The 12,577-nt window shown below is 41.2% G+C and overlaps 1 protein-coding gene across 1 annotated transcript in view; it reads right to left on the bottom strand.

The window, feature by feature from the left end:
• The window catches only part of LOC311274310 (protein NLRC3-like), a 30,753-nt gene extending 18,384 nt beyond the window's left edge, over nt 1–12,369 (bottom strand). The window contains exons 1-4 of the mRNA XM_084381885.1: nt 12,221–12,369; nt 11,996–12,133; nt 6,946–7,086; nt 5,393–5,471 (exon numbers count right to left, since the gene is read on the bottom strand). Coding sequence (XP_084238011.1) covers nt 5,393–5,471; nt 6,946–7,086; nt 11,996–12,133; nt 12,221–12,345 — 483 coding nt within the window. The 5' untranslated portion in view covers nt 12,346–12,369. The remainder of the gene's footprint in view (nt 1–5,392; nt 5,472–6,945; nt 7,087–11,995; nt 12,134–12,220) is intronic.
• Nucleotides 12,370–12,577: the final 208 nt, after the last annotated feature.

Raw genomic sequence — 12,577 nt, forward strand, 5'->3', positions numbered from 1 at the left:
GATCTTACCCCCTGTATGCTTGTGTCTGATCTAATTGCCATTGCAAGTGGCTCAAGAAACATAATAAACAATAATGGAGAGAGGGGGTCTCCTTGTTTTGCGCCTCTAGATATATTTAAAAAAGGTGAAACTACCCCATTGGTCAACACTGCTGCCTTTGGTTCTGCATATATCAGCTGAATCCATTTAATGAATCCCTGTCCAAACCCGAAGCACTCCAGAACATGGATCAGAAACCGCCACTCCACCCGATCAAAGGCCTTCTCTGCATCTAAAGAGAAGGCTGCAATAGGTTCATCAGACTCTCTGTTTTGCCACATGAGGTGGAGTAGGCGTCTCAAATTGTCAGAAGATGATCTGCCCTTTACAAATCCCACCTGGTCAGTGTCTTAATACAAGGAACAACATTTTCAAGCTGCATAGCCAGAACTTTAGTGAGAATTCTATAGTCTACATTAGCCAGACTAATGGGCCGGTAACTAGCTGGATCCAGAGAGTCCCTGTCCTTCTTAAGAATAATAGAAATTACTGATTCATTCAGAGTGTTCGGCAGCTGACCAAGTGATAATGACTCTGAGTACACTTTTGTCAAGACAGGCGCTAAGATATCAATGTACAGCTTGTAATACTCAACAGGAAAACCATCTAATCCTGGAGCCTTGCCCGACTGCATTGACTTAATGGCTTTCCTAACCTCCTCCTCTCTGATTGGAGCTTCCAATTGCTGTACCTGCTCTGGCGACAAACACGGAAACTGGATCTTGGAAAACCATGTTTTCAATTTTTCAGGGCTAAAAACTGTATCAGATGTATACAGATTATTGTAAAACTCCATAAACACCGGTTAATTTCCTTGGCTGAGGTAACTATCTTTCCATTACTAGTTTTAATACCAGGAATTCCGCTTGCAGTCTCCTGCTTTTTCAGTTGTCTAGCCAAAAGTTTGCCAGCCTTCTCTCCACTTTCGTAGAAGCTGGCCTTAAGCCTAAACATAGCATACTCAGCCTTCTTGCTGTATATAAAATTTAGGCTATACTTTAATTCACACACCTGTTTCAGCAAGTCTTCACTAAAATTTTCTGACAGTTCTCTCTCTTTTTGTTTAATCTCATTCTCCAGCCTACTGATTGTCTCCCAATCTTGTTTCTTCTTTTTTGATGCTTCAGCAATGATTTTGCCCCTGATATATGCCTTTGAAGCCTCCCATACTGTGCCCATTTTTGGGGTAGAACCAATATTAATCTGAAAGAAATTTGTGAGATCTTCTGAGATTGTCTGTTTAAACACAGCATTTTGTAGAAGAGATGTATTAAGTCTCCACCTATTATTCTTGATTTTTTTCCACGCAAATTGAGACACACAGTTCTACAGCTGCATGGTCAGTTAATGCTATGACACCTATTGTACTATCCATTACTGATTCAATCAGGTCTTTAGAAATAATGAAATAATCAATTCTAATGTGTGACTTATGATTATGTGAGTAAAAGGTATATTCCCTCTTACTAGGATTCATCAATCGCCAGATGTCAACCAACCCAATGTCTTCCTGTAGATGGCCTAATGCTACTCTACCCTTAGATGGTGCATGAGAATACTTAGATCTATCCAATACAGGGTCTGGAGTCTGATTAAAATCCCCTCCAAGTATTGTATATCCATCTTCAAGTGTCCCCAGAAGCCTATTTATTTTGTGAAAAAAATCAGGATCATCCTCATTAGGGGCATAGATATTGCATAGGTTAATTTTCTTTCCATTAATTACTGATTCAATACAGACAACCCTCCCTTCTTCATCCCTGTGTTCTTTTAGTAAAACAAACTTCAATTTCTTATGCACAAGTATAGCAACACCTCTTTTCTTACTATCAAATGAACTATGGTAGACATGACCCACCCAGCCCTTTTTGAGTTTCATTGCCTCCAAGTTCTTCATATGAGTCTCTTGTAGAAGCACCATATCTGCCTGTCTTGATTTCAGGTAGAGCAGACACTTTTTCAACTTAGTGGGATTCTGTGTCCCATTTATATTCCAGGAAATAACTCTAATATGACCATTACTGTTCCCCTGTATATTCACAGACATTATGCTCCATCATGGCATGTTGCCCCCACCCACAAGTAAGGACAAGGAAAGGATAAAAAAAAGGAAAATAATAATAATAACCTATATTAAAAAATAGCAAAGAACGCCCACACACTGTCAGGGTCAAACACCTGCACACTTAAACATGAACAACCCCTCGAACCTAGGGGAAATGACATAACCAACACCCTATCTTTGCCCACATTCCCCCACAAAATCTGTCCATACAGCTTCATGGGGGAAACCCCTCCCTTGATCCGGTCCATGAGGCGCTTCTCCAACGGCCACCATTCAATCCTCCTACTCCCCATATAACATTTTAAGCCCCATATTAACATAGGTGTTCCACACATGTAAAGCAAAACCAGATATTATCTCCTTAATAGGCTAGCACAGGCCCTATCATTAGTTGGCTGTATTCTTGTTATTCAGGTGATTAATTACAAATGATAATTGCAGCCTATATTTGGTATTTATTCTGAACATGGCTTGAGTTTAAAAAAAAGAAAGAAACAGAAAGAGGTTTGTTCTCAAGCCAAATTGTCTCCCACAATGAACAGCTAGCACTGATGCAGTATTAGCCCTAGTAGGCTACTGAAATATCTGTCATCTCCAACATCTGCATCTGTATTAAGACAAGCAGCCTACCCACAGTCATTCAGAGTCTTCCATCTCCTTGTCAAGGAATTGCACCACCTTCTTGTGGTCTTCAAAAGTCATTTTCTTTCCCTTCCAAGTGAAGAAAAGTTTTGCTGGGTAGGCCAGTGTAAATCGGATGTCCATCGTGTGAAGTTTCTTGCGAACTTCAGTGAATTTCCTCCTCTTCTCAGCAACAGCTTTTGTCGCGTCTGGAAAGAATGAGATCTTGGAGCCTTTCCATTCCAGCGATGTCTTGCTCTTGTATTTCCCCTTAACCGCAGTCATCACTCGGTCCCTCTCCAATAGAGAATGAAATCTGATAACGGCAGGTTGCGGAGGGGAATCCTCCTCCGTCAATGGTGGCCCTGGTCGATAAACCCGCTGTAGCGCGTTGTCAGCTAGCTTCACTCCCAGAGCGTCATTTATGAGCTGCTTAGTTAGCTCCCTCAAGTTTTCACCCTCACTTTCTTTTAATCCAACCAGCCGCAAGTTCAGTTGTCTATCCCTGTTCTCTGCATTTTGGATGACTCTTTCCATCTCCTCACAATGCTTTGCTCTTTTCTGTAGTTCAGAGACCAGCCTGGCATTCTCAGTTTCCAAGTCCATAATTCGGCCATCTGCCTCATCCTGTCTTTCATATATGGCTGAGATGTCCTGGCTAGTTTTAGCTTGGGCTGTCTTAACGCTGGAAACATCCTCTTGTAGCCCCTTAAGTATACTGCTCACCTGAGCCATCTCTAGCATTGTTTTTTCCAAAGTTGCCTGAAGTCCTGTTAGAGCATCTGTTGTAGGGCTGGGGACGCCGGCCGTGTTGGATCCCGTCTTGGGTGTAGCGCCACTAGCCATGCTAGCATAGTTTATCCCTTGCTTAACTGTTCTATTCTTCGTAGAAGATGCCATGAGGGGATAAAATAAACGCGAAATAGACACGCCTAAGCACTCGAACTTTGCTATACTTTACACGTCGTTTTAAAACAAAATATGGGCTAAAACTATCGAATAAACATGAAAATTAGGAGATTTTGTAGGGAGGAAAGCTCTAGGCAACCATCACCCTCAGCGGTCCCACGTGACTCCCAAGATCATCATCATTGATAAAGACTTGCAGTAACTAGCTGCTTCAACAAACCGTGCGAGCGGTTTGCAACAACAGAAAGACTTGCCAAGCCGAGACCGGCTCTGCCTCCAAGGCTTACAAGCGGTGCCATTCTGCTGGGCAGCGGACCAAGATTATCATCAGCTGAGTGCTGGACGAGTTGCGCTCTCCCTCCGACGTTGAAACGAGGGCGCCACCCACTGTGACACCGGACAAACCGCGACTTCCCTCCGGCTATCGGACCGGCACTGCAAGCCCACAGCCAAGCTACGAACACCTGAGGAAAGACCCAAATCCGCGGACTTCCCAACTCTCCAGACAAAGTAGGCTAAACCATTACACATACCACTGGATTCACACACATGAAATGAGTTGGTGTCTTCTGATTCTTATCTTTTGAGCTTCCGAGAAATTTGGTTAGGGTCTTGTTAGTATTAAAATTACTCTCGTAATATTTGAATGCTTTCACCCAACCCGTGATTTCACCATCCGCGCATGTTCATATAACCCCATTACTTTAATCATTACAGTCTCCACATTTTCTGTTATCTTTTGTTGTTTGTTTAAATTAACATTTCATTTATTTACCCTGAATTATCTAGTTAATAAACATATTTAACTGTATGTTGTTGTCTGTGCAGGTTTGTTTTTAATGTGGAGAACCGATGGAAGCTGTGTAGAAGTTTCTGCTTCATTTATGCGATTGAATACATTGATTTGAAATTGATTAGAACTGTTCAAAGCTAAACTTGTCCAGTCGGATTTGATTAATTCCCTCCGGATTATTCAAATACACAAAACAATGGAGGTGGTGCCCCATTGACGAGTGTTTTATTAATTGCCAGTGATTAATTACATTTATTAGTAGTGTATGTCCTACACACATATACATTTGAGGCCATGGTTCCCTGCCAAAAAATGGTGGTTCGCCCCCTCTGATTGGTGGGTGAGTTCCAGCCCCAAGCGAAGGAGTTTAAGTATCTCTGGGTCTTGTTCACCACTGATGGGAAAATAGAGCATGAGATCGAAAGGTGGTTTTGTGCAGCAGTAGCAGTACTGCAGGCATTCATGCCGGACTACCGCGTTGGGGAGGAAGCTGCGTTGTTTTGATTTAACAGTTGATCTACGTTCCAACCCTCACCTATGGTGAGTTATGGGTAGTGACTTACAGAATAACATTGCAGATACAAGTGGCCGCTGACTTTCTTTTGAAAAAGTGCTGCTTCTTCGCCTTGAAAGGAGCCAACTGAGGTGGTTCAAGCACTTATCAGGATCCACCTGGCACCTCCCTTTTAAAAGTTTTCCAGGCACTACCAACTGGGAGGAGATGCCAGGAAAGACCCAGAACTCACTGGAGGGATAATATAGCTTGTCTGGACTGAGAATGACTCAGGATCCCCAGGAAGAGCTGGAAAGAGTTACTGGAAGAAGGAAGTCTGGAAAACCCTGATTAGTCTGCTGCCACCCGACCTCGGATAAGTGGATGCAGATGGATGGATGCATTTGTTTTTTATTTACCTTTAACACATTGTCCTACCTTTGTCTGGAATCAGGGTTGTACATGTACATACCATAAATATTGAGTCCAGCTGTGTTTGATGTTGCTGAGCAGACTGACCACTGGGAACCTCTGAGCTCTCCTGCTCGACTCTGTGGAGGAATCATGAAGAATTACTAGAGATGCACCGATCGAACAGCCAGGGACCAGAATCAGCCAGTGTTTATCATGACAGGCTATGACCGGTGACCAGTCGATCGGTTTCAGATATATCTGATTCTGTACCGGTCACATTTACACACATGCCTCATGTTCAATGGATCAGATATATTTCTCTGGTATGATTTAAAGCATTTTATATTTACTGAACTTTTTTGGACAGATCTACATGGTCACTTAATTAAGTAGTTAATCACTCTAAAACAGCATGTTGAAGTATCCTTGAGCAAGATACTGAACCCCAAATTGCTCCCGATGAGCAGTCGGCACCTCACATGGCAGCTTCTGTCATCAGAGTGTGAATGTGTGAATGTGACAAGTGCTGTAAAGCACTTTGAGCGGTCAGTAGACCGGAAAAACGCTATAGAAATGGAAGTCCATTTACCATTTACCAGAGACAAAGTGAAACTTCAGGTTCTCCTGAATAACATGATGTATGACACTTGATGCTGACTGATAGAGTGGGGGAGGAAAAATAAGATAAATACAGGAGAGTCAGGCGCCCCAGAAACTGTTCCAGGTCTTTGAAGGTTATCTCGCTGTCTGAGAGAAGACGGAGAAAGAAAGCTGCTGCCAGAGAAATTAATTAAAAGTCTCTGTTAATGTTGCGTTATTACGACCATCTTCTTGTTCTCTTCACAGAAGAGTTGTTCCACACTGTGAAAAGCTGGTTAGCAGCTACGAGTCAGGATAATCATCCAATTAAAATAGTGATTCTGAGCTGTGAAGCTGGAAGTGACCAGTGGAAACACTGAGAACTCAAATATGATGGTATGGTAATCTGACATATTGGGCTTTCAAAGTGTTGCTGACAACATTGAATCAGATGGTTTCCCCTGACATTAACGTGTTGATGGTACTGCTGATCCCACTGTGAATCAACAGTTCAGTCTGACTTCTGTACAGATTTCAGTTTACTGTGTTGGTTCATCAGCTTGTCTGGTTTGGGCCGTTCAGCTCTTGTTGACCTCTATAATACTGTGGACAGCAATGCACAGCTCACACAAGCTAATACGATGCTACTTGTTCAGCACAAACTGGTGAGTCACAATAAACTTGCAGCAGGCGAAGTGAGTGAAACATGGTGAAACAAATGATGATTTGATGGAGGAACTCTGTGGAATCAGGGTTAGCCTTTGTTAGCAGATAGCATCTGTTAGCCTCGGTGAAATGTGTTTTATACTCTTGCAGTCATCAGACAACAGTCAGAATGAGTGTGTGGAGGAAAAGTTAAACTGGAGAGCAGAGCTGCAGACTGGTTATACTGGGCAGCTTTCAGATGTGACAATATAAATGTGAGTGAAAAAGAACGATGCTGAAAACAAACTGACAGCTTTAAAAAACTTCTCTGGATAATTAACAGTTAAAACATGAAGCAGTCACATTTTAATGGTATTAACAGCTTACCTCTGTGCAGCAGAGGGCTGTTCTCCTTTAAAATCAATAAAGCGATCGATTGACTGGTCACTCTTAAAGGACACACAGCTGGGCTCAGGTCCAGGTCCAGGTCCAGATCCAGGTCCAGCAGAGTCTGGTCTCCTATAGATCCTGTTAGACAGAGAGGAAGACCACCAGGGATTGAAATTCTCTTTTAATTCTTCAGACACAGAAGCTGCTGGAGAAACTAGCAGCTATCAACAAGAAAAGGATCAACACACCAGAGTTCAATAAAACATGAAGCTGAATGATTTCAGTCTGTGGATCATCGCTTCATTTTCTCATCAAATATTGAACCAAACCAGAACAAAGTCACTGATTTACTGAATCCTGTCAAACAAGAGGTAAAAAAAACAGTCCTTCAAGACACACAGCTGGTTCAGAACCAGGTTCTTCTTTTTTTTTTTTTTTTACACATATGTTTATTGACATTTTCATTAAGTTATACAGAGTTAACATAAACATACAACACGAACTTCAAATACCCCACCCACCAAGGATCTCATCCATCTAGGTCCACAAAAAAAAAGAACCTAAATAAGCAAATGGAAAATAAGAAAAAATAAAGATACATAGAGCCATAAAATAAAACACACAGTCCAACGCCAACAAAACAAAACAGACATCAGACATCAGAGCAGCAGCACAGACGATTACATAGTCAGTGTAGAGGGTCAAGGGCACATTGCAGATCCACGCTTTCAGATCCCAGATTTTATAGAATTCACAAAGTCTATGTTTAATACTATAAGTCAGTTTCTCTAAAGCCAGACATGATGATAATTCCTTCAGCCAATGATTAATAGGGGGACATGATATATTTTTCCAATACAAGGCAATGAGACGTTTTGAATGGACAAGGCAGAGATTAATCAATGTAATTTCATGCGATTTAAGGAGAGATTTTCAGGATAGAGGCCTAAAATGCAGAATTTAGGGGAGATAGGAATGGGTTTGGAAATTATTTGGGAAATTATATGTATTACTTCCTTCCAAAATGTTCTTCTCACATTCCCAGATGCAATGGAAGAGAGTGCCTTTATGAGTTTGACATTTCACACATGTGTCTGGAATATCTGGATTAAATTTATTCAGCTTTACTGGGGTAATGAAGGTCCTCATTAACCAATTATATTGTATAAAGTTAAATCTAGAGTTAATGGAGAGGCTCTGGGCCTTTGAGCATATTTGACTCCACTCACTGTCCAGGACACATTCCTGTAAGTCCTCACTCCATAACCTCCTCTTTGAGTCAGATGACTCTTCAGAGTGAGTTGAGAATATATTATAAAGTGTAGAGATCTGGCCTTTACTTTGCTGACGCTGGGTTGTAAACCGTTCTAATACTGTTAAAGCGGGACAGTTAAAAGAGTGATTTAACTTAGAGTGAATAAAGCTTTGCAGCTGTAGGTTTTTAAAAAAGTGTGATTGTGGAATGTTGAATCTATCTTTGATTTCGTTAGAGGACATCAGTGTATCACCAATATAGAGGTCTATGATCCTTCTAACCCCTTTGTGTGACCATCGTTTGAATCCTAAGTCTTTTGCGGCAGGTTTGAACTCTGTGTTTCCCCAGATGGGTGTAAAGCAGGACAAAGGTTGGTTATCACCTACAGCATTATGAGCTTCATGCCATACCATCAAGGTGTTTCTAACAAATGGATTTAGTGTATTTTTCTTCAAATTCTTAAGAGAGTCAGAATACAAATATAAATCTAATGCTAGCCCTCTTGTAGATAATGCCTCCATTTTTACCCAAGGTAAGTCTGGATGTGAGAACCATAAGCGGGCAGCTCTAAGCTGGGCTGCCCAGTAGTACCATATTAAGTTTGGTACCTTTAGGCCTCCTCTGTCAAATGGGAGGTACAGTAGTGTAAGTCTCGGGCGCCTATTTTTCCAAGTGAACTTTGTAAGAGTTTTTTTCATATCTTGGAAGAAAGAAGGAGGCGGCGGGAGTGGGATTGATTGGAAGAGATAAAGAAATTTGGGAAGGACATTCATCTTGAAAGCACTTATACGTCCAATCATAGACAAGGGGAGTGAGATCCATCTGTTCAGAGATTCCTTGGCTTTTGAAATAATTGGATCGTAATTGGCAGAGATTAATGAGTTTAGATAGGGAGTAATAAAGATACCAAGATATCTGAATGCTTGAGGCGCATTCATAAATGGATGCCAGACCAAAGGGTGGAGTCTTTCCCGCTCATTGAGGAAGAGGACAGAAGACTTAGTCCTATTAACTCTGTATCCAGAGAACTTCCCAAGTCTATTGATCACCTCGGTAAGGGCTGAAAAAGACTGTTCCAAGTTTGTCAGGAAAAGTAATGTATCATCTGCGAACAAGGCTATGCAATGCTCTACATCCGCTATCTGAATTCCTTTAATAATAGGGTGATTTCTAATGGAGATGGCGAAGGGTTCTAGCGCTAAAATAAAAAACAGGGGGGACAAGGGACAACCCTGTCGGGTCCCACGATGAAGATTGAATGGTTTGGAAATAGAGTTATTGGTCATAATTTCTGCGCATGGTGCTGAGTATAAGAGTTTGATCCATTGCCTAAAGTGAACACCGAAACCAAAGCGGGAGAGTACTTCTAATAGATATGGCCATTGGATTCTGTCGAACGCCTTTTCAGCGTCCAGCGACAGAATACATGAATTTTGTGTCTCTTTTTTTTCCTGAATGATAGTGTAGTGGTTAATTTGAATATTCCTTTTTACTTGAGACGCCTCCACACCCTGCTTTCCCCCAAGGTATCAGATCTCTTTTTGTTTGCTACCCATTTGTGTATTTTAATGTCTAGACCTTGTAATTGCATTTCAAGTTTCGGAGACACCCAACCTCTCACTTTCTCATGATATACTCAAACCCTTTTGTATTTTAAATTGTGTTGATTAGACCTCGTAATCACACTCCAGGATGTTGGTGCCAATACCTGTGAAAGACAAGAGTGTGAAAAGACACCCTGAGTAGGGGGCTGACCCCACAGCAGACAAAGGATGTAAAACACACCCAAGGGGTGGGCTTTTCCTCAGATATAAATGTTCAAGTTTCCTGATGTTCAGGGTCTTCTTCATTTTGAACCGCTCGCATGTTGATTGACCTTTTCTTCGCAAAGAAAATAAAACTTTGTCAGCCGGCAAGAATTCTCTATTTCATTCGTCACCAAGAGCAGAACATTTCCACGACAATATTTAAAATTCTTCTGATGTTTTAATATGCCTGGCATTTTTTTATTAATCCATTTTGGTCAGCGTGTATTAGAGATGGGAGGCATTTCTCAAGCCTCAGCGCTAAAACTTTAGCAATTATCTTTGTATCTGAGTTCAATAGAGAGATAGGCCTTTAGGATTCACATCTTGAAGGAGGTTTGTCTGGTTTTAATATCAACGTAATAAGTGCATTTCTCAGGGAGGGGGGCAGGGTACCTTTCCAGAAAGATTCTTCGTACATATCCTTCAATGGACTTATCAATTTGTTTTTGAATAATTTATAAATATCAGTTGGGAGTCCATCCGGACCTGCCGTTTTCCCTCCTTTCATGTGATTTATAGCCTCTGAAATTTCCTGACTTTCGAGTGTTCGGTCCATCCAGGATTTGTCTTGCTCAGATATGGTGGGGATAGGGAGTTGATTGAGAAAGGGAGATTGCTCTTCCTCTAATTCTGATTGTTCTGATTTGTAAAGTCACTTATAATACATAGCAAAAGTATCATTTATCACTACAGGATCAACAATTACGTCACCATTTGGAGATTGAATACTATTGATGGCTCTTTCTGTATCCAACTTCTTTATTTGCCAAGCTAATAACTTTCCAGTTTTCTCCCCTTGTTCGTAGAATGTTTGTTTGGCTCATTTGAATTCTGATGAAGGCATTCAAAATATGTGTGTGCTACTTAAATAATGACCAGAAGTAAGTCGTTGAGAACGGGTTTCTCAGGCCAGCTGATCCATTAGACCAGGAGCCCATCTCCTGTTTCGAAAATGCATCAAAAACTGCTTGATAAAGCTGTTCTACTATGATAATTGGTAATGAAAATATTGAATAATGTTCAGTAAGATGTACTTGTGTTAATGTAATTGTTTATTCAGTTAAACACAAAATAACCAGTAGGCAATTTAACCAGTACAGGCAATTTAACCAGTAGGTAACCAGTAGGTAATTTGATTTGAACACAGTTCTGTCTCCATGTGGACAACGCTCTTTCCTGAACTACCTGGAATGAACAGCAGAGGGTGCAAGAACAACCCCCATTTTTGGGATAATATGACATTAATTTAACTGAACTGACAGCTGAACAATTAAACAGCTGACGTTTGGTGTGATTCACACGCATTCGGACTTGTTCACGCCCGGCCCCCACAGCGTAATTCGGCCAGGTCAGAGCCTTCTGGGCCAGGTATACATCCGCGCTAAAATATCAAAGTGAAATTCATAGCTTGCTCACTATGTTGACCCAGCTCTCAGACCCAACTTTGAGAATAGATTAACGGCGATAATTTTCTTATCGCGCGATAAGACTCTCGCGTTAACGCAGCACGTTAATGCCGTTAACGGCCCAGCAGTAATTACAATAAACAATAATAATAGTTAAAAAATAAACAATATAATAAAAAGGTAAGAAATAGAAATAGACTCATACACATTGTATATACATAACATTCTACAATATGTGTGTAATTGTAAACAGAGTGGCAGTGTATTGTTGTTAATAAATAAGGGTATGAAAATTGTTGTTGGTGCAAAAAAAAAGACAAATGGGTTATGTGTAGAGTTTTTATGGCACAGTGCACATGTGAGGTCAACTGGCAGCAGTGCTGGTTGTAGAGTCTGACAGAAGACGAGGAAAACTTCAAATGACAGACTGTGAGCTGGTGAATTGTAGCCACAGAGTAGAAATTAAATTTGAGCCTCTCACACATTTAATTTCCCGTCAGAACAATGCTGAAAACAAACTGATATATATGTTTGACACGCTGCACATATAGATATATAAGGTGATATTAACAGCTTACCTCTGTGCAGCAGAGGGCTGTTCTCCTTTAAAATCGATGATGCGATGGTTTGACAAGTCACTCTTAAAGGACACACAGCTGGGCTCAGGTCCAGGTCCAGGTCCAGGTCCAGCAGAGTCTGGTCTCTGCTGTTCTGGGCTTTAACACAACACACACAGAGCTTTGAGTGTGAATAATGATGGTGGAGTGATGTGAGTGGTAGACAGGTAGAGATGGTGGTCTCACCTCTGAGCTTCATGCTCCCCACACAGACTGGTTTTAGAGGGAGGGACTCTCTCCTCTCTGTCCTCACACTGATTCATGCTGCTCAGCTCACACACACTGTCGTCTGCAGAGGAAACACAGATCATTCATCTGCACATTAGCTCAATATTAGATACAGTCACGGTCAAAAGTTTCCATCACTCATAAAGAACATGTTCATCATGTCAGTGTTCAGTTGATTTCTACCTCTCATGTTTCTGTGATCAATGAGTGCAACACAAACTACTTTGTCACAAAAACATTCATGAAGTTTGGTTCAGTCATTTTATTTATTATGGGTCTTCTGAACATGAGGTCATAAATATACAGTCAGTACGT

This window comes from Pagrus pagrus, assembly GCF_965226575.1.
Source record: "Pagrus pagrus genome assembly, chromosome: 18".
NCBI lineage: Eukaryota > Metazoa > Chordata > Actinopteri > Spariformes > Sparidae > Pagrus > Pagrus pagrus.